This window comes from Nanorana parkeri, unplaced genomic scaffold, assembly GCF_000935625.1.
Source record: "Nanorana parkeri isolate BGI_ZX_2015 unplaced genomic scaffold, ASM93562v1 scaffold87, whole genome shotgun sequence".
Classification (NCBI taxonomy): Eukaryota; Metazoa; Chordata; class Amphibia; order Anura; family Dicroglossidae; genus Nanorana; species Nanorana parkeri.
The window spans coordinates 484,843-503,868 of NW_017306355.1; the positions used below are offsets into that span (position 1 = coordinate 484,843).

Genomic DNA, 19,026 nt, shown 5'->3' on the forward strand with positions numbered 1-19,026 from the left:
TTCGTTTACCATTGACTTCAAAAGGGATTTAGATACGGAGCGTTCGATGTGTAGCAGGGCATAGTTGCACTGGGAAGCTGTCATGATTGAGGCAGCTTTCCACTCAGGGCTCATTGTTTGCTAGGATGCCAAAGGGTAGCAGACTCCCTGGCTGGCAACTGAATGTAAACAAAGGGGTTGGCAATGCTGGCTGACGTCATTATGCAAATAAAGCAATGGCCATATGTGGTCAATGATGTCAGCCAGCATCCCCTGCCCTATATTTCTAATTCTACCAGTTCTACCAGTTCAGTACAGTTGCTTTGGGCAAAAAGAGCAGCTGTCAGTTGATCATAGAAAATATAAAGAAACCAGTGGATTAAATTTGATTACAACAATGTATGCACATTCCATACTCAAAAACAAACTGCTGGATCGAGTTAAAGAAGCTACCCTGCCATTTAAATCCCTGCAGTCCACATTTAAGTAACTCAGCTAACATTGCTAAGCACAGTAGAGCAATAAATGCAACATATTGTTCACTATGGATTCATTTTCCTGGATTGTTGAAACGTGGCTGTTGGAGGCTGAGTAGACACATAAACTCGCAATGACCCAAAGCAAATCTCTGACACATTAATCTTTCTAGCATCTGCCAGTACACAAGTCTAGGCCTGTTCCGAAACAAAACAATAACTCACAAATACTGCTAAATTTTTTTTATATTAACAGATCTAGGTAACATTTCTGACCTAAGAACATAGAGTCACTTCTACAATAAGCAATATGACCAACAACTGGCTTTGGTCAGGCAAGGCACGTGTAGCAGTAACTGTGTCCAATGGCATGTTTAAAAATCTGTTTTGTTAGTCCTTTCTTAAGAGTTATTGGAACAGGTCAAGTCAATTTCAGTCTACAACTGTCACCCAAACTACAGCCCACAGGCCGTTTATGACCCACTGGTTGCTGTGGACTACCTCCTGCAATGAGAAGGCTCCGCATACAGGGCTGTGTCATTGCACTGGGCAGTGCAGAGTGACAGCGGATGCCTAGCCCTAGAACGTAGAGTGTTCCAGCTCCTGGCAATGTAACAGGCACCATCTGGTGGTGTAATATCCCCCCAGATGCTGCCTGTCTAATCCTGGCTGTGATAACACTAGGAAGAGCAGCACAAAACATGAAGCTGGACATGGAGCTAACTACTATTGAACACCAATAATGGTATAATTTCCACTGACCACTGACACAGGGGCACCATTTCTATTGGCCATTGACACAAAGGCACTATTTCCACTGACATGGGGTTACCACTGACCATTTGCATGGAGGCACCATTTTCATTGACACAGGAGCACCATTCTGACCACTGACATTAGGACACGTTTTACTCCACTGACATCGGGGCATGTTTACGCCCACTAACCACTGATGTTGGCGGAGGGTTTTACTCCCGTTGACAACTGACGCGATTGCATATTTTACTACCACTGACTATTGAGGTGGGGATATTTTTTACTCATAATGACTACAGATGTATGGACATTTTCTATACTCCCACTGACGCGGTGGCGTGTTTTACTTCCACTGACCATTGGGGTGGGGATAATTATTACTCCTACTGACCACAGATCTATGGGCATTTTTTTGCTCCCACTGACCACCAACGTAGGGTTATTTACTCTTACTGCCCACTGTACGGCCCATTCACAGTGTGATAGACAGTGAATGGGCCCTTTGTTTAAAACGTTTGGGGACCCATGGTGTAACTAAAAGGTGTAACATTTAGAGACTTGTTACCATCTGACAGTTCTAGCACGCACAGGTGAGATGCTTAATGTTTCGTGTGTAATTGGGACTTTTTAGTTTTGGAAAGAATTGAAGAGACTTCCTATCACTTTCCTGTGAAAACAATAACATTTTGGATCACATTTTGTCCAGGTGACCCATGACCAGTCAATCAATGATGATTTGGCTATACATGTTACATGTTAATGCTGCTTATCCAATAGTAAACCTGGCAATACATGGATTTAATTTTTGCAGTTTCCTGCTGAATCAGGCAACATTTGTGGCCCTGCCGGCAATACCCATCCCGCAGGGCTGAAACAAATATTTCTTGCAGTGTATGGCCAGTTTAATAAAGTTAATAAAGTTCTAACAAAGAAAGAAACAGTGCAATGTGTCTCGATCAAACGCATCAGCACTGTGCCGGGAACACACACACACCAGCAGCAGAAGAATGGCTGCTAGTGTGACCGGCCCCTTAAAATACGCAAACCAGAGCATCCAGGGATTAGGCACACTCAGCATGGTGAATTGAAAAAAAAAAAAGCTGATATTAGGCATAATAAGTGCCTAAGAATGTGCTTCCCATTTGAATGCTTATCTACTGTAGTTACTTCACAAGCTCAGTATATCCATTATAAAAAGACTCCTTTAAGCTAGCCATACACGGCTTGAATTTTGTCCAGTTCCTGCAGAATCAGCCAAAATTCTAGCCATGGATGGGCCCGTTGGCAGCACTGACTCAACAAATGTCATTTTGAAAGTTGAATGAACTGAGTGGGAAATTGCTGGTAGAACAGAGACTGCACCATATCAGATGCAGTCACTTTAGGTATTCAGACAGTGCCCAGTACAGGTGGTTGCCTGAATACAATGGCCAGCAGAGGAGATTCTTCCATTCACACTGTTTAGCATGGATGGGGAAATAGAGTGATTTTCCATGGGACTGAACTAGAGAAATCTACATGTATATGGCGCCACTAACCTATAAAAAGCCATTCTGCTACCAACTGTGTTCTACAGCAGTCCTCTGAATAGTTGACTTGCTTCTAGAATTTCAGCCAGTGAAAGATCTTAGTACATCATGAGAAGAGAAAAAAATATATGATCAAAAGGAGTTTTTAGTAGGAATATACAGCTGTACATACAGATGTACCGTACACCCACACTGCTGAATCACAAGCAGATAGAACTGCTGCTACCAATTGAGTTCTGTAGCAGCCCTCTGTAAAGTTGATGTGCTTAGAAAATTGCAGTCAGTGATAGATTTCAGTACAGTATCATAAAAAGAAAAAAAAATGATCAAATAATGGAGTTTTGATAAAAATACACATCGGCACATACAGATCTATAAGATGTACTGAACACCCACACAGCTGAATCACAAGCACATACAACTGGTCTTACTTTTACTCTCACATACACACGCTGCTCGTCTACTGCATCATAGCATTGTGAAAAATATAGTTCATATTCAGCAAAGGAAAACTATAGGGAACCTGGGAACTATAGGCCGGTCAGTCTAACATCGGTAGTTTGTAAAATGCTAGAGGGCATAATAAAGGATTATCAGTCAACTTTACAGCAGGGGCCCTAAGAGCATGTACCCAGTTTCCGTGTATTCCCCTTCTGCCCTGATCACGTGTTCACCCATATATGAAAGCACTGGGTGTTTCTCCAGGCTCAAGCAGAGGACTGCCCAGCAGCTAATAACAAGTAAGCTAAATTTAGGGACCCTAGAGTTCCTGTAAAAAAGTAAACCTGATTTTTTACCCAGTAAAGTGAACTTGTAACCAGACTATGCACACTAGTATTTACATATTCTGAGCAAACAATAAAAGCATCGTAATACATGTCTTAATTCACCTCTGCAGCGATAGCCTTTGTAGAGAAATTAATTTTCAAAAGTCACAAAAGAGGCACAGAAATCATTTTTTTTTTTCTCTGAGAGATAATCTTGGCAGTCTGCCATCCCTTTATTGTATATACAACACGGGTTTTCTTAGCTGTTGGGACACACACTGATACCCACCTTTAGAGTCTTTGTTGTGATCCTTGAGGATTTTTCCGAATGAATTACTTCACAGTGCATGCAGCTACAGAATGACTAATCACTTCTTTTAAAGATTCTGTACTGCTTGTTAGAATATGTAAATACTTTATTGTGCATATTCTGGGCACAGGGGCACTTTAAAACAGAACTCTAACCAAAACAACAAGATTAAAATTAATAGCCCATTAAATGATTCAAGAAAAAAAATCCAAAGATATCCTCTGTAGTACCTTTTTCTGCCACTAGATGCCCTCAAGCAGAAGGTTAATATAAATTAGCCCACTTCCCAGCATGGGACTGGACAGAGAAAGGAGAAGAAGCAGAGTGATGAGCACCTCTCTGTCACTCTGATTTATTCTCCCAACAGCATATTTATGGAATGGTTACCTGTGAGAAGCTGATACCAAGTCCAATTCGGGTACTTACACTGCTTGTATTAAAACAAATATTCTGTATCAATTATTGCCAAGCTGCATTATTTGTGTCTGTTTATCTACTTAGAGTTTAGATTTAAGTTGTGTGGGCATATCATAAAAGCACTCTCAGAAGAATGTTAGTGCTACTTTAAAGGCCAGGGACGAGTGCTTTACTCATTAGTACAACTATGTTATTTACTGTTTACACCGCTCTTTATGCCTTTTATTCACTAGCTCATATCTTGCTAGCTTTGCTGACAGAAGTTAACAAAAAAGCAGCAAGAAAAATATAAGATTAAAGGAGAACTATGAGCTGAGTGATTTTTACTCATCCTCATAGTTCGTGCCGACGTGTGAAAATGAAACCGGCACACGTCGGCTCAATAGATCGGGACGTGAGCGAACACATACCATCGCTCGCTCATGTCCCTGCAGAGAGCCTTGTCCTTGCTCATGTCCCTGCAGAGTAGCTCGCGGTATACTGAGCTTTGGGTAACAGGAGGAAAAACGCTTACCCCATAGTTCTCCTTTAAAGAAAATATTGCAGTCCATGGAGACAAAAAAATCACATACAGGGCAGCCAATATCATTTGAGTAGGAGGAAAGTGCTTGTGCTCTTAGATCAAATTAAATGTTGCCAGTTCATTCTAAGATTATCTATCTTTCATTTTGTTTAAGCAAACTATCCCAAACATCATACTGGCAAATATTTTCAGATAAAATTACTAGCTAAAAAATAAATCAATAAACGCTCTTGATGTGCATTCATCTTGTCACAATCATTTTTACATTTTAGAAAACAAAGAACTAATCAATGTTATAATATAATAAAAGTTGGCAAATACATAAAGCATCAATTGTAATATATATGTCCTGTATGCACATTCGTTCTGTGTGAATGGGGGCAAGAACAAATGCTATTATTATATTTGCTTTACAAGTGGAATGTAATCCATTCATTAGCTCAAAGTGAATCAGTAAAATACTGCAATATGGTAACTGGATGGAGCTGAGGATCTAGTTCCATCTAGTGGCCATAATGCAGTATTTTCCTGATTCACTGTAACCTTATGAATGGATTATATTTGAACTGGAAAGAAAATATACTAATAACATTTGTTTTTGCCCCATTCACACAAAACAAATGTAGATGCAATTTCTCAGAACAAATTACTCTGCAATTTGTTTTATAAATACACCCCATAAAGTAGAGCCTGCTGTTTAACCTGAGCTGAGTCATAACTATACAGCTCCATATATGTTTATTACCAGATAAAATAGAGTAATTCATTGCTGCAGCTACATTTGTAGATTGCGAACAGTATAGGATAGGAAGCTGTACAGTGACCTAGACACCTTCTTACATAGTTACATAGTATTTGCGGTTGAAAAAGGACATAAGTCCATCAAGTCCAACCTATTGGAGCAGGTGTGTGCATGTGTATTAGTCCATGTGTGATTTTGCTCTTAGGCGTACCTGTACCCCTGTATATTATGGTCTCCGAGGAACTCGTCCAGGAGTTTCTTGAATGATTCCACACTCTTAGCTGAGATCACTTCCTGCGGCAGCGAGTTCCAGACCTTAACAGCTCTGACTGTGTAGAACCCCTTGCGCCCTGTGTGTTGAAATTTTTTTCCACCAATTTTTGGTTGTGCCCTCTGGTCTTTGTTACGGAGCTAACCGTAAACAGTTTGTTAATAATGTTGCTGTCACCCTTAAATAGTTTATACAAGAAGATGTCCCCCCTTAATCTCCTAACCTCCAAAGAGAACATATTTAATTTGAACAACCTTGTTACATAGTTCAGGTCCTCGAACCCCTTAATAAGTTTGGTTGCCCTCCTCTGGACTTTTTCCAGCTCAAGGACATCCTTTCTGAGTATTGGTGACCAAAACTGGACCGCATACTCCAGAAGTGGCCAGACCAGTGATCTGTAAAGTGGCAAAATTATAGACTTGTCCCTGCAATACATTCCCTTCTTAATGCATGACAGGACTCTGCTTGCTTTGTTTACAGCAGTCTGGCACTGCAAGCTATTCTTCAGTCTGCGGTCTATAATGACCCCTCTTTGTAAAAGGTCAGCAGGTTGGTCTGGCAAGAACGATCCTTCCTAAATCCGTGCTGCATATCAGTTATTATGCCCTGATCCCTGACGAATTCCTCTAAGTAATTCTTAATAATTCCCTCTACCAGTTTACATACTATGGATGTCAGACTAACTGGTCTATAGTTCCCCGGTTGGCATTTTGACCCTTTTTTGAATATAGGTACCACATTTGCCCTTCGCCAATCGCTTGGCACTCTACCAGCCTTTACCGATTCCTTAAAAATGAGGAACAATGGCCTTGTTATCTCCTTGTTCAGTTCCTTGAGTACCTTGGGAAGTAGATTATCAGGTCCTAATGCTTTATTTGCATTTGGTAGTTTAAGCCTATGTTGTATCACAGTTTCCATCAACCGTCAGGTGTATTTCTTGTTAAATTTTGTGTTTTTTCATGTACATTAAACCCGTCTGTTTCCTCTGTGAATACCGACGAGAAGAAAGTATTTAGTGCCTCGGCCCTCTCCCTGTCGTTTGTGAGTAATGACCCATTTATGTCCTTTATTGGACCTATCTGTTCCTTTCTCCCCTTTTTACTGTTCATGTACAGATAAAAAATTTGGGGGTTCTTTTTACTAACTTCGGCGATATATTTTTCACATTCAATTTTAGCTGCCCGGACTACCAGTTTACATCTTTTGTTACATTCTTTGTAGTTTTGGAATGCCAATACTGTGCCCTCCGTTTTATACTTACAAAAAGCTACTTTTTTTTCCTTAATGTGTTGTTTTTTACCGTTTTATTTAGCCATATTGGCTTTGTTTTTGATCTTTTACTTTTGTTCCCCAGCGGTATACACCTGGTAATAGCATTTTTTAATTTGTTCTTGAAACAGTCCCACTTCTGGTCAAAGTTTAGTTTATCAAATAAGTTTTCCCATTCAATTTCACCCATTATCTTGCGTAGTTTATCGAAGTTGGCCTTCCTGAAGTTTAGGCTTCTCGTCCGCCCATCACCCTTCCCTTTCTTGCACCCAATATTAAAAGCAATCACCTTGTGATCACTATTACCCAGTGTCTCCCTGATTACAATATCATCAATTAATTCTGTATTATTGCTGATGATCAGATCTAAAATGGCATTTTCCCTAGTGGGGACCTCAAACCATCTGATCCATTAAATTGTCTCGCAACATATTAAGAAAACGGGCAGCCTTTGCCGATTGGGAAGTTCCATTAGCCCAGTTTATGCTTGGGTAATTGAAGTCTCCCATTACCACAACAATACCTTTATTTTCCCCGCTATTTCTATTTGGGATTGTAGGTGGGCCTCCTCCTCTTCCCCTATATTTGGAGGTTTATAACAGACACCCACAATAAGTTTACGGTAAGGGTTAGGGTTCATTCTATCTAGTTCTAGCCATAACGATTCCACATCATCCTCACCAGCTGACGCGATATTGTCACGGATGTGCATAATTAGGTTATTTTTAGCATATATACATAACCCCCCCTTCTTGCCAGCCTGTCCCTCCTGAACAGGTTGCACCCTTCTATGTTAGTAGCCCAATCATGTGTGCCGTCTAACCATGTTTCTGCTATATCTACTATGTCGTAGTACTCCTCGAGTAACATAACTTCAAGGTCTGTTATTTTATTTGCTAGAGCCTTTAACCGACTGAGAAGTCGGACTAGTTCTCCAGGAAACCAAAGCCCTCATTCCGACACCAGTTCCGGAGCCACTTGTTAAGTTTCCTCAACTCGCGCTGTCTGTCCCGAGTGGCTCCTGGCACTGGCAGTATCTCAGAGAATACCACCGAGAATACCTCCTGACTGCATAATTGATATTAAGGATAAAATGAATGTATAGTTTAGTGAGCACTTTTTGCATTGCACTGTTATTTTTGACAGTTATTTCACTATTGTAAATGTTTTATACAAGATATGGGGGGCCACCATGCCAGGGGGAAACTAGTTAATTCAGACTCGCACAGCTCACTACAATATTTATTACTATTCCAATTGATGAGCGAAGCTGAATAGTATTATTTTCCAAATGTCTCTTGGCTAAACAATTTCTAAATCTCAGATTATGAAGTGTGGAAAGCTTTTCTGGTACCAGGTCTCTAGTCTCGATGGGTCCTGCACAAAACACTCAATTCATTTACCCATGTCATTTGTAAGATAAGTTTAGCACTATTAGCTTGTTGGGAAGTCAGCATTTCCTCCAATTTCAGACAAACACAGTTATAGCCTTGGTCCCCCCAATGACCTACCTTAGCAATTTCATTAACCTACAGCAAATGACTTTGGCAGGATGACCTAAGGCATTATCTTAAAAACATCTCACTGTTTTCATGTTACAGTTATTAACCTCCAAGTATTCTTGAATATCCTTATCTTGGGCACATAGTACATTTCAGCCTTTGCCCCAAATTCACTTTATACGCAAGAAAACAGCTTAGCTTTCATCTGAGAGAATTCAAAGCATCTGGTATGCTATAGCATGCCTGCAGCAAGGGGGTTTGTTAGTATATTAACATTTCTTATTATCCATTACCTTTTAATTATATAATTAAAGCATATAAAAATATATCTCAAAACATTTTTCCCTTGAAAACAAAATCACGATATTTACTAAGTTAATTAAGGAGCAAACAAGCAAGAGACACAACAGCTCATTCAATGCTTGTATTTGATATCCCCATATCAGCATGTGCCCAAGTACTATCTCTAATGGAAAGTAATTAAGGGAGATGTTCTAAAGTACAACTGGTGCAAAATGATTGCCCACAAATCCTGCAAACCATGTTCAACTAGTAAACATTAAAGAATCAGTAAATTTGCTGATTCAGGGCAAAATGATAGGACCTCTAGTCAGGCCACTTCCTATCCACTGATACTTGTCTTCTCCATACTCCGCCACCACTCTGTTCATCTGTTGGAGCTCTTGTAAATACCCAGTACTTTCAGTTATGGGAGAGCATAGGACCTTCTCCCCTTACTGCAAGGATGCAGGAATAAGGTCTGAACTGCTAATCACCAGACACAAACATTGTCACATAATAATTTGAGGCTTGTGCATACTGGGACACTTAGCTCAATACACAATTTTTGTCTTGGGTGCCAGACAACTCTCAATAGGCGCTGGAAAGTTTGGAAACATATCACATGGACCTCATTTTGCTGGCAAACTAAAGTGTAAATGTATAATTTTATTGATTTTCTTTACTCACCCCAAAGTCAAAGGCATGCGCACAGGGTCTTTCGGGTGTGCCTGGTCACAACCTAATCACCCCGAGTGAAACACTGAGACCGCAACAGCAGGTGCTATGTTCATAGTCACTGAGCCAATGGAAAGATCACAAAGATCACTCTGTGACCGGCTCAGCAATACAGAGCACAGCAGCACTTTCCACTTACATTCCTCACATAACAACCGCAGTCCTCAGTGCCTGGGTGGCTTGCGAGGGAGTGTGGCTGTAGCTTCTCATTCTTCCCATCTAATCAGGAAGTAGGATGGGAGGTCACATGACTACCTGTAAGGCGCCGTGCATCATTACTGCACCCCTGCTGAAAGACTTAAGGTACAGTTGAGGAGAAGGGAATCTGGGATGCCCCATGTGTCTATATATTATATATGTGTGTGAATGTTTGTACTTTTGGGTGCACACCCTAATGCAATAGACTGCACGCCTATGCCCAAAGTATTTGGAAAATAATTCAACACACGGTACCTGTGCCATCTGGAGTAGAACGGACATATGTGGGAAGCATTTTTAAAGTCGACTGTGTCCTTGGTTTGGCTTTCAGTCCTCTTTCCATGTTATCCAGCGTCAGATCCCTCACCTTCTCCAACTGTCCAATGGACAGTAGAAAGGGCTGCAGACATTTTTTAACCTGCAGAAATTGAACATCATTAGAAATACTTTATTTAAGTGTAAACTATGACTTTTTCATTTTTTAGACATATACGAGAGCTTAGTGCTCAGCTAAGTCTAAACAATATTATTATTCAGTGCTCATCTAAGTATAAACAATAATTTCAAATAATGTCTTATAACCCATTTCTTTGTATAATTGGTAATTATATCTGTACATGGGGATAGGCTTTTTTGCTAATTATATTTACAGGCTACTTCAATCATAGTAGTTCTTCACAGTAGTAAAAGTGGACCTTTACCCCCTTTCACTAAAAATTATATCAGCATGCTGATATAAAATCATATTGCATTAATTAGTTACACAAACATGTTTTTCTTTTACTTACAATTATTGTTTTTCCACTACCTGGTCCTCTTGGGCATTAGTCATGTAATGTACCCAAGCATTTCAGCCTGGGAAGGTTACATCGGTGCATTGCTGGGAAATCCCATATAATATAATAAATATTAGAGTGTGTATTCTGACTCCAATTGTTGTATTAGCTATTTATCCCTTGCTGAGACCTCTATGCCCGGCCTGTATAAGCAGGCATAATGACTGCGGACAATCCTTATCAGATAGCTGAACTCACAAAACACCTTTTAAACAACAGAGTTGATTTATTTGAATGCAGCAGGGTTACAGCAAACAACAGGATACAGCAGATGAATGAATAGATGGTATTTGAAGGTCAGAGATAGTAATATTTCCAAGCATGCAATGCAGATTAACATGTGGTCATGTTACTGTCAGCCATGACACTAGAAAAGGACTGGTCTCATAAAGAAAGGGGAAATACATCATAGATGGGAGGGAACACAGAAAACATGTGCAATAACCCAAACTACTACAAGATGTCAGTATATTAATTAGCCATACAAAATCAATGAGCAAATGGCTTAAGGAAAATAAACTATATACATTCTCATTTCACTTCTGTATGGATATTAACTATGACTATAAATTTTCATATTTATATAACTGTGTAACAGCACAGTGTGTTTTGTTTTTGTTTTTTGGCCAGGCAGTGTATGTTAAACCAAATATTTATTTCAGTTTGGCTGAAGTAAGGATTAGTTGAAACTACGGTCAGGTTTATTTTGTCATCTGTGTCCTATTGGGCAAATTTCCCTTTATACCCTATCCTGCAGACACAACAGGAACTGATTGGTAATCTCTCCAATGTAAGGAAGCTCCCCTCTTTTGATTAATATCTCTTTATTATTTATCCAAAATGTACATATATAGAAGAAAGAAAAAGCATCAACATATGCATATACCATCTACAGACAAATGTAACTTTTCAACATCCCACATTGTATATTTAATTCTTACCCCTTACTATCTATTGGAGGGAGGTGGAGGCTAAAAAGTTTTTCGTTTCCCATTTACCCTAACTCACTCATCTCACAACAAATCAAACAAACCACAAAAAGAAAATAAAAAGGGGGAAAAAACCCCAGTATCCTTTTTTCCTTCCTCTCTTTCTCCCTTCCGCTCCCCCTTATCATCACATATTATTCTTCCTTTTCATAGTATTTCTACTCCTTTCACCTAGACTTATAGGAGTTGTTGCAATGTACTGGATGTTAAGAAATCTTTCCAAGGACTCAATATTTCACAGAATTCAGAATATCTATTAATAGTTGAGAAGTAAGTTCCTCCATCCTTATAATAAAATTAACTTTGCAAACCCATTCTCTAATCTGCGGTATCGCTGATGATTTCCAGTGTCATGGTATCAATGTTCTAGCTGCCACTAAAAGATGTTGTATTTTACCCTTCCTGATATCTCCCGGGATAATTGAGAGCAAAGCTATTTCTGGTGTTACTTGTCAGTTTGTCTCAATGAGCTGCTCACTTATATTAACTATGGAATCCCAATATGGTCTAATCTGTTTGCATGACCACCAAATATGCAACAAATTTGCCTCTTCATGTCCACATCTCCAACATTGCTTGAATATAGCTGGATAAGAGGTACTCCCCTCTTAGACTGTTTTCACCAGAACAGGTATTCCCTTTGGATGATTTCTCCTATAGCTCTGTTTTAGTGACAGCTGAAAAATTTGGATTTTCAATCATAGTGACAATGGTCACTGGACAAATACAATGTTTATGGGCATAAGGTCAGACATGAGATCAGGTTCATAGGTGCTGGTTAACATGGGTAGTGATACCAGTAAGTGTAATGATGTATGAAGGTGAAGCTGGAGAAAATGGGTTAGTAGATTCTGAGATGTAGTAGGGAAAAAAAGGGCTTAAAGACACAATATACTATAGCTCAGCAAACTATATCTGCAACTGTCAGGTATAAATTGCTTATAACAAATGCTGGATTGACATGATTGGGTTTCTATGTGTAGTGTCTAATTTTCTTTGTACATGAGGCATCCCCTTTGACCCTCTGATCTCACTTCAGATTTTAAACAATAGATTCAATGCAGCAATAATCAATAGTTGGGGATCATGTGTTCCAGGTTGCCTTGGCTGGGATTCAAAGCAGTTATTATTATTCCTGGCAAGCAAGTGGTACTTTTCAATTCAAAATAATAATATGTTTTGTAGTGCTAACATGTTCCCCACCCATCCATGTGAAGTGAGAATGTAAATGAGGTCCCCTTTCAAGAAAAACTCTTTAACAAAAAAACCTTTTAACAACAAAAAAATGATTTAACACATATTTCTACACAAACAATTTTAAATTTATTGTTATTTATATTTGCTATTCTTTTTCAATCTGCAGCTTATTATTTCCTAAATTTGGCAAAAACCTCAGTTGTTACTTCCTTGTAACCATGACAAAAATGACAATAAGGCATTCTGTATACTGTGTCTGTATATAACTCTCCCAGGAATGTAATAGAAATATATCTCTGGATCTGTCTCCTGTTAATAAATATGATTACCTGGTCTCTGGAACCTGTCGATTAGCTCAATAGAGTGCATACTATAGATTACAGGGTTACAGAACTCCCCAGATATAGTTAAATGCTGCTCGTGTGATTGTCTCACTGACTTTACAGCGGTTTTTTGGTTATTACAACACCGAGTCTGAGCATGTGCTAGTAGCAGACAGACCTACCCACTTAGTTCTCAAGAAGTAGGAAATAACTGTAATCTGTGAGTTTCAACACAACTGCAGGGGAAAAGACCCTGAAGTAATGTTTGCTAAACATGTACAGTATACACCCGATTTGGGGAGGACTGATTTTTTTTTTTTTCTTCAACAAAAGCAAAGCTACACTTTAAAGTGACACTAAACTCAGGAGTTAAATCTTAAAAATGCATTCAATTACCTTACCTATTAACAAAAATTTGGTTTATTTGTGCATCATTCAGCTGTAGATTCTCAAATAATCTTTGAATTTGTGCTGCTGACACTGTACTTCCTTCTGGAGGGTGGCTACTTTTGTTCCCCATGGTCCCTGTGTGTGTAGTAGTATCCACCGCTCCAAGCTCACTCCCATGATGGACTACAATCTCACGTTTAGATTACTAATTTGCATTGAGATTGTAGTCAAAGGAGCGTGCTTGGAGTGGTCTTGGGGCATCTGGGGTGTCTGGAATCACAGGGCACTCTGGAATACAAATATGGACCAGACTGGTCAAGAGCTTGGCCCTGGTCCCCTCTTACGTTGTACTATCTGCACCTCACTGTTGGTCATTAATTCCACCCATGATAGAGATGGGTCAATAATGTAGTGCAGGAGGCAAGACTAGATTCTCAATCATGCTTGCATTCGAGAGTGCCCTGTGATTTAAAGCACCCCAGATGCTGACTTCCTAAGGTGCTAATGATCACAATGGAGTTTTTGCGATGTCTCATAAAGTTTAGTTTAAGGAGTACTAAAACTACAGCAAATAATTGCTCAACAAACAGGCATATCTCTCCTAATATCATCCAAAATGTGGTATTTAAAAAAAAAAATGTGGAGCACCTCTATTTTTCGGCATAATTATAAGTTAACAACGCTTCAGCAGTTTCCCAGGATTTTCACACGGTAAAGCAAACCATTCGCTGCTTTTGCTGCTCTTGTTTTGTTCTTTACAGAGTGCACCAGTCGGTAGCTATAAGGGTACAAATGCAATGGTATGTGGAAATAAACCCTGCAAACAGCTAAACATTCTCATGGACAGTAGAAACCCCACAGGACAGATTAGTCAATTCTGTTCAATAAATTAATGGAAAATATTTCTAGACAAAATAGAAGCGTTGCAGCTTTGTATCATGAGCCAAGAAATTCTAAAAGCATATTGACACAAAATCTTAATGACTGGTATTATTCAGAGAAACTGGCAGCTTTCCATCACACACTATCAAGTGGCAACAATGGCTGAGTATCGAACACTGATTATCAAAATCCTACCAAGGGGAAAAAAGCAATCTTCCTCACTAAACCACAAAAACTGCCTTCTGTTTCCCATTTCTTAATCAAGCAGTTATACAAAATTTAAAATTACAAAGCCATTACTACAGAACATGCTTTCATAAGTGTTTTAGATATTTTTAAATAAAAATCCAGTATTTTTGCTGTTAATGTTTAAATATCCACCCAGATTAGATGCTTACAGTTTAATCCAGTGGAAACTATAAACCTTAAAATCTTTTTCCAAAATCTTTACAAGGAACCATCATATTTGTCACTAATACCTTTAACGGTCTTGTCCAGCCATTTACTAAAATGGATATTTGTTTGTTATTTTTTACCAAGTCTTACATACTAGGCAACCGAATGGAAAAAAGTGTGATGAAAAGTGAAATGTTGATATATTTAATTCAGAGTGAGCATACAGTTAATAAATAAGGGCTTATAATTGGGACCACTGGAAGCATGTGCCTAGGGGGAACTGCACCCTCTGCTCCCCTGTAGTTATACTAGGTTGTATACATGCAAATCTGCCACGAAATTGAATAAATATGGGAAGTGACTGATCACAGCAGGAAATCGTGGGCTTTAATCTATTAGGCAAAAAAATTATTCTCTCCTGTGGTGCAGTTTCTATGCTGTGCTGTACTTTGCACATGTCTGACTGCTGCACTTCCAGCATACAGAGTGCAGAGGTCAGGAGTACTTAAAGAGACACCCCGCCTCAACCCCCATACACTCACTACAAGCGATCCCTTTTACAAGCGAAATGCAGGCACTAATGTGCCACGCATTCGGATGCGGGCGATCACACTGCGGGCAGGGATGTGGCTGCGTTGCCATTGACTTCAATGCACAACCACGCCCCCTCCCGCCCATGAACGCAGGGAGCCTGCCAGAGTGTGACACAGTGTGTTCCAGAGCCCGACCGCTCTGGAACGCACTGCTTGTAGTGTGAACCATGGTTTTCGCCCCAGCAGCATTGAACACCTGTTTCAGTTTCGTTATTACAGTGGTAGTAAAGACTTGCAGCACTGTTTCCATATCAACCAACAGCTGAAAGTCCAATTTGTCAGCAGCCTAGGCACCATTTGGTCTAGTTTTATTGTAGCCGCAGGAAGCAAGCTGCTTCCTCTATAAGAACTAAGAGGAACAGTTTTTCAAGTTACTAGAGAGAGGAGCACTTTTCGGTGCTCCTGTCATTGTGTGGGGAGAACATATGAGGTGCTGAGAGTCGGTGGGATCCTGCTGCTGTGGAGATCTGACGTACTTAAATGCAATGATAGATGACAAAATAATAAAACTAAGTACACAGCCTCTGAAAAGAGGTGGCCAACCTGTTTTAAGGCATATGAGCGAGAAAGAGAGAAGAAAAATCACATCTCGAGTGGAAGCCTACTGAAAAGTATTTGTGTGGTAAAGTAACTAAAGTAATTTGTCAGGGTGACAGAGAAATAGTCACAGCAGGCTAGTAGTGTGATATGTTCTACTTTTTCGAGTGGATAACATTTTAAGTTGCTATCCTATGTGTATTTTAAGAAAGCGGAAAAAAAAATACTCTGTGAAAAGAAGTGTGGCTTTTCTTTCCTGTCTTTAAATTTACTATTACCTCTGCTGCAATTGTCTCTATGTGAAAGACCAAAATACAGATAATAAACGGAATGTGTTGTCTCAGCAATTCCTAGAAGAAAATGTCAGAAATCAAAGGAAACCTATGTAAGGACTCATGTACACTAACATCAAACCAAGAAGCAATATACTTTGTGATGCTTAAGGGAGAACTATGGGGTTAAGGCTTTTCCCCATAGTTCTCCTTAGGGTAATGGGAGGACACAAACTAGCGTCCTCCCGTCACCCTAAGCTCAGTACACCGCGAGCTGCAGCTCGCGGTATACTGAGACGCCACAGTATACCGCGAGCCGATCATGTACTTTCTTCAGCGACAGGCGTTTTACAGCTTGCGACAAAATGCAGAGGTGTGAACAGGGGCCATAGCAATGAATAGGATTTCTTGTTTTGCACGACTAGGTGTGAATGGGGCCCTATAAGTAGCTTGATGCCATGCAGAGGCAGCTTGATTCAACACTGATGCAGCTCATGATGCAGGTGCACTCACCTCATAGTTCTAGCCGACCTGTGACAATGACACTGTCACAGGTCGGCTAGAACTATGAGGTGAGTGAAAAGCACTCACCTCATAGTTCTCCTTTAATATTACTTTGACTTGCATTTGAGTTGCATTGATTTGCATTTCAGATGTTCAAGGAATTACTGTGAGCTGCATCAGTGTTGAATCAAGCTGCCTCTGCATGGCATCAAGCTACTTATAGGGCCCCATTCACACCTAGTCGTGCAAAACAAGAAATCCTATTCATGGCTATGGCCCCTGTTCACACCTGCACATTTTGTCGCAAGCTGTAAGTACATGAGCTTCTTTTTTGAAGATTATAGCATGTTTTGTCCCCATAGACTCAATAGAAAATGCTTGGAAACATGCAACACAATTATTATTGCTTGTTTTTGCGTGTTCAGGGCCGTCTTTAACGCAGGGGAAAAGGGGCAGTCTCCCAGGACCCAATCATTGTTGTGGGGCCCAAAGCAGCTGCCCCTTCAGCCCACATAAGCAGTGGCGGAACTACCGCCAGTGCGGGCGCACCAGGGCCTCGGGCCTCTAGGGGGCCCAATGTGCTGCCCCAACCTCTGCTGCTGTTACGGCCGGGGGCCCAAGAAATTGTTTGCCCAGGGTCCAATCAGTATTAAAGACGGCCCTGAGCGTGTTTGCCCATTTACATCAATGTGCCACAATCTGCCAGCAAAAATGTGCAACTTAATGTATGCGTGCCTACCGCATGTAAAAACGTGCAAAACATGCAGCGAAAATGCTGTCATCTAGTTGTGAATGCAGCCTAAGTCCCATCAAGCTGCTTCAAGTAGTTTCTGCATTTACACTGACCTGGGGAAGTGTATGGGGAAGAAAATAAGTTCACACCAACACCTGCTCCTAGATGTTTAGCTTGCATATACTATTGTGTCAATTCACAATCCTTTCATGCAAGAATAAAAATAAGAATCTAAATTTTCAACCATCTGACTATAATTTCAGATCTTATTGCACTTTGCTGAAAAGAGCAGTCACATTTTTTAAAATAAGGATCCTTATCCTGGTGTGTTAGCTGTGTTAATTGAACCTTACATGTTAAAGCTCTATCCCATTAAATTGTTCTCAGCTGACACTTTATGCTAGCATATTTCATTTCTTTGCATAAATTTAAAAACTTTACTTTATTGTAGCTGGCAAGCAATAAAAGGTGGCCTTTGTCCTATATCACAAGTCAGACTCCACACCTGAAACAGCTAAAGTATGTGCTGTATATAGTAAGGATTTGTTCACACCATATTCTTTAACCAGCGTTAATGAGCACAGCTCAATTGTTTACTGGTCACACCACAACACTGTGTTGAGGTAGGTTGAGTGCATTGCATTAAAATGCAGACATGCTGCATTTTTGCATCTTACCTCATGTTACTGCAACTCACTAGACCATTTTGTGGGTTTCAATAAAATTTAAAACAAGAAAAAAGATATACAGTGCCTTTTGTTTTTACAATGCAAGATACGACTTCTCACCGCCTGTACACAACGGACAGCAGCCTGGTCAGTTTTAGCATGCAGGCTGGTGTAAACGAACCTTAATGGCAAGTGTTGATTGGCAGATGCAACATGCTTTTAAGTGCATTCAACCTGCATTTGAGATCAGTTTGAGATGCTTCTGAGATCACTGACATGTGCAATTGATCTGCAGTTGGCCTGCTTCTAAAGGTGCCCATACACCTTACAATTATCGTTCGAAAACGAATGCGATCTGTTTTTCGTAAGATAATTGGCCAGTTGATGGGAAGTGCACTATCATGTTTACTGTACAACTGGCTGAATTTAAAAAACATTAGTCGAAAACGGATAAAAATCAAAGGGCTAGTGGCGCTTTCGTACAGCAAAAATTGGAACATGAACACTGCACATGTGCAAATGAAAATGTGGCCAGTTAGTATTGCTATCGAAATCTACATTGGTCTGTGCATGATATAGTATTTGAGGGTAAATTGAAAGAGGGTTCGATGACAGGACAAAAAAAATTGAACAATAATTGTAAAGTGTATGGGCACCTTTAGTTGCTTTTGCACTCCTATTGAAATATGCTGGCAATAAGGCCATAACCATTGTCCACGGCACATTGTAAAACACATCAAGTTGTCTGGCAACTTGCAGACCGATCTAAGAGTGTCTGTTGCACAAAGTTAAACATCACCCGTAGGCCAACAGTGATTAAGACCACCTGGCTTTGGGCTGGTAGGACCAGGGGCGTATCTGCCGCGAGGCAAACAAGACGTTTGCCTGGAGCGGCAGATTCGCTGAGAGCGGCGGGGCGGTGCGGGGGGGGGGGGGGGTGGGCGTGCGCG

General features: G+C 40.2%; 1 protein-coding gene across 1 annotated transcript in view; it reads right to left on the reverse strand.

Annotated features, from left to right (window-relative positions):
• The window catches only part of HK3 (hexokinase 3), an 86,575-nt gene that overhangs the window by 38,469 nt on the left and 29,080 nt on the right, over positions 1-19,026 (reverse strand). The window contains exon 3 of the mRNA XM_018552405.1: positions 10,012-10,174. Coding sequence (XP_018407907.1) covers positions 10,012-10,174 — 163 coding nt within the window. The remainder of the gene's footprint in view (positions 1-10,011; positions 10,175-19,026) is intronic.